The sequence below is a fragment of the Cyprinodon variegatus genome, unplaced genomic scaffold (assembly GCF_000732505.1).
Source record: "Cyprinodon variegatus isolate N-32 unplaced genomic scaffold, C_variegatus-1.0 Scaffold57, whole genome shotgun sequence".
NCBI classification, from domain to species: Eukaryota; Metazoa; Chordata; class Actinopteri; order Cyprinodontiformes; family Cyprinodontidae; genus Cyprinodon; species Cyprinodon variegatus.
Window position 1 is genome coordinate 1,284,302 of NW_015150510.1, and position 4,123 is coordinate 1,288,424.

General features: G+C 41.1%; 1 protein-coding gene across 1 annotated transcript in view; it reads left to right on the forward strand.

Moving 5' to 3' along the window:
* Nucleotides 1-478: 478 nt before the first annotated feature.
* The window catches only part of LOC107082593 (BMP/retinoic acid-inducible neural-specific protein 3-like), a 76,446-nt gene continuing 72,801 nt past the window's right edge, over nucleotides 479-4,123 (forward strand). Inside the window, exon 1 of the mRNA XM_015371362.1 lies at nucleotides 479-1,301. Coding sequence (XP_015226848.1) covers nucleotides 1,066-1,301 — 236 coding nt within the window. The 5' untranslated portion in view covers nucleotides 479-1,065. The remainder of the gene's footprint in view (nucleotides 1,302-4,123) is intronic.

Here is a 4,123-nt window from a genome sequence, read left to right on the forward strand (position 1 = left end):
TTCAGCATGGGGGTGAGTAGAAAATGAAGGCTAATCATGTTTTGGGTGTACTATTCCTTTAAGATTAATTCCTGAGTTGAATTTTTATTTACCTATTTCAATTTATAAACAAAATGTGTTTTTTGTTTCCATTTACAAAATGTTTTCATTGGAACAATTATGGGGAAAAAAACACTCCATATGCTTGCTTGTATATATAACAATAAAGATGACAAATAATTCAATCTAGAACATAATTTTATGTGGTCAAAATGTTGTTCATTCATTATGTGTTTTTTTGACAGCTAAAATAAATGAGGCGTTCAATGATTTATTAAGAGAAGGGACCTTAATAGAGGTCTGTTTATTGACCCATGGAGTATTTTTCTGACCATCACTATCATCATCTCCCTCTTCTAAAAACTTGAGCGCAGCCAATGATCTTTCTCAGCGTCTGTGTTGCCCTCATCGTGATGCGCCGGCTCGCCCTCTCGCTGTCTCACAAGGAAGAAAAGCTCTCTTTGTCGAAGCCAGAGAGATCATTCACTCTGTGAAGGGGAGCAGTAGGGGTAGGAGCCCGCAGCCTTTCCCTGCGCGCACATTTCTGTTTCTTAGACATGTGAGTGATGAAATATGCCCTTCGCAGCCCACCCTTGGAGATGTCTCTGAGCGCAGGGACGGACCCAGCATGAACTCCGCTCAGCATCAACTTCTCACCGGGGAGCAACGGGAAGCGGGGACGCCGGAGGCTCTTCTGCCGATTTAAACTTAACGAAGATTGAGGGGGGAACTAGTTGGAGTTGGCGCTTCAAAGACAACATCGCCTGCGTTTGGTTTCTCTTGGTTTAATCGGATCACTGAATCTGGACGCACTGAAGCTGAGGGGCGCATCTTTGCATTTTGAGTGTCAATAAACTAACAAAAAAATAAACCGGTATTCTTTTCTCACTTTTTTTTTTTTTTATTCCCTGGATTTGTTTCTGACTCCTGACAATCCTGCGCAATTTGCGCGCTGCGCGACTTTTTTCAGCCCCACCATCCGTCCTCCCTCCAGTCCGAAGAGAATGAGGTGTCGCTGGGTGAAGCATGAGCCGTCAGAGGATCAGTCATAAGCGGCTGTCTCTGCTATGGAAGGGGCTGCTGGTCCTCAGCCTGTGGCTATGCTGCGGCTGGACCTCCGGCGCGGCCGCGCAGGGCGAAGGCGCCCCCGGCTCCCTGGAGTGGCTGCTGTCGGATAAAGGACCCTTCCACCGCTCGCTGGAGTTCCAGGAGGCTCTGGAGAGATACCAGCAGGGCTTCAGCACCCGATACAAGATCTATAGGTAACATTTCTACACGATTATCCAAAGGAGTTTGCCCAATTATATGCCTAAGCTTAATTAAGACAGGGGCACATCTAGAAAGTTCTTTTTAAGGGGTCCAAATGGGGGCCACTTTGTTATAATCACCAGGGAGGACATAGAAACCTAAAAAAGAATCTCAGTTTTACCAAAATTTCCTAATTCAGTGTGAAATTAGGCTCAGGTGAGTGAGGAGCATTCAAAATCAGGCTATTGTTAGAAGAATAAATAAATTTATAAACAAAAACGATTTAATTAAACCAAATAAATATTACCAGTTAATGAATGTTGTCGTCTTTTTTCTTAAATTCATCATAAAGATGTTAGAGAGTGGATAAAGTGTTCCCTCCCGAGATTTTAATGATTTTTACAGGAGGAGGGGGCTTAGCCATAAACAGATTTCTGTCTGCAGAATATCAATTAGAATAGATCAATAGGTAAATTAATAAGTCATCAATAGGCTGTCTGTTTTTAAAATTTTCTGAAAGACACAGCCAGGTGGTTATAAAGCTCAGAGGGGCGCATAAACCGAAGGCCAAACAAAGATATCAGTAATAAACATCTCCAGGAAGTGTTTTTTTTTTTGTTTTCATTTATAGCTAAAGGAAGCCAGCGTGGATGCTAGTAAATGTATAGAGGTTGCCATAACCTCCCCATGCTTAACCTTTTGGTGCCTCTGTTGATCTGACCACTGTTGTGTTTGCAGTTAAACCTTACATTCCCCACAGGTATTGACAACCGCATCAATTAGCGGCGAGCAGATGAGCAAACCTGAAGAAGTAGTGGAGCGATTCAAAACGTGCCCTTTGCTTTCCATCATTAGGGATTCCAAGTGCAAACAGTCCTACAATCCCCACTCATTCCTGGGATTTGGATGATTCAAGACATTTGGTGGCTCTGTGAATGACCTCTGCTGCAGCAGAGCAGGAGTTAATCCCCTTACAGCACACGGAGCTGTGCATCCTTTCTTCGACTTCCTGCAGCTGCATTAGCAGAAGCTTCTGCCACCTTTGTCTAAGTATTCCTCACAAGCATTCCTATGTATTGCTGCTCCGATGCAGCTGTTAGGAGCTCGTTGAAGCGTGCACTTCATATCCTCCGTCTGCCAGCATTTAGACTGCACACAAGCAAATAAGCCGGTCTGAATCCTCTTCATGATTGAACATATTCACACATATTCGCTATGCTCTTATAGTCTCGTGGCGTTCGGTTAAAGAACAGAATGCTTCTTTTCCTGCAGTGACCACTGCCAGGAGTTTATCCAAGTGGAAAAAATACTTAGCGGGCATCCACAAGCAAATAAATCAATTTCTCAATTTTTCTATCTTGGGAATCTTTTAGGCTGTGCTGTTAAATCCTTTATTTAGACCTGCATTGTTTTCATTCATTTAGTTTTTTTCCGGTGAGTTTGCCACATCAGCTTTCTCAGGACTCCCTTGACTTCATGCCTTTTCTCTCCCAAAATTACTGAATAATCGGAGATAATTACAAAAGATGCTGACAGCTTGAGCTGTCAGAGGCGACCAGCATCAGTAACGGCCTTCTGCCACCTTTCTACCTAAGGGTATTTAACACACTGTGCCCATTCCTGTTTACTTCACACTTTTGACCCAACAGCCACTTGGAGGATTATGGATTAAGCATTTTAAGCCTGACGGCAACATATACAAGTTCTACAAAACCACTGCATTCAAAACACCCATCCATGTATCATTTTAATAATTCCACATTTTATCCTGCAGACAAAAAGCAAAGAATCCCTTCAGCAGGAAAAAAAAGTCCTTTAACTGAAGTCTTTTTTGCTGTTGTTGAAATTTGAAGAGCAGAAAAATTCTGCATTTACTTCAAGCAACTCTTCTAAACTGGGAAAAATAATTTTGGAAGGTTTAGGAAGTAATTGTTCTAACTAGATTGCATGTGCAATAATGAGTGCATATAAAACTCCCTTTGAAATAACAAGCTTTTTATTCATTCACACATTTCAAGTTGATTAGACTCTCTAGAAACTTCTTATTGTTGATGCTTGACTCCTTTTTCCCTGCGATATAAATATAACCTGACATAGAGGCCTATTAGTTAGTCACTGGCGACAAGGATAGCCATGCAAAAACATCATAATGGTGAGGAAGAGGAGAAAAAAAACTCTACAGCTAAGTGTTAGAGAGCTGCAGAAGAAAGATATCCTTGAGTCACATTTCAATAATGACACAAGTCATCTCGAAGCCCTTTATAGAGACAATTCAATCAGAATAACTCTAATCCATCCAGTTAGACAGGTTAAAAGTTTCCTATTTAAGAAATACATCAAATTAGTCACAATATAAGCTAAGCTCATTGCTACATCTGGGAGAGAAACAGGACTAAGCACTGAAAGACATGCCCAACTCTATTATCTACAGTCAAAGGTGTTGATGGTAGGTTAGGGGCTGAGCTTACAAATACTATAGAATGCAAGAACATTATACAATGAAGGAAAATTATGAAAAGTTGTCCCTGTGTCCACCAGCATCTTAAGCCTATGGCAGCATAACTATAGAGTTTCTGTGACAAACAACCAGTTGGTGGTCAACATCCCAACTATTCATTCAACTGTGATTTTTCTCTGATCATCACAAGCATAAACTTGCGGAGGTTAGTAAACATAGGTGGAATTTTCACTGCGATTACATCATTTGGTAAGATTAGAGTAAGTTTACCTTTTCAAAGACCCTTATCCAAACTTCAAACAGTAATCGATACTTATCAATATGACTAGGGCTGCAACTAACGATTATTTTAAAAATCGATGAATCGGCCGATTATTT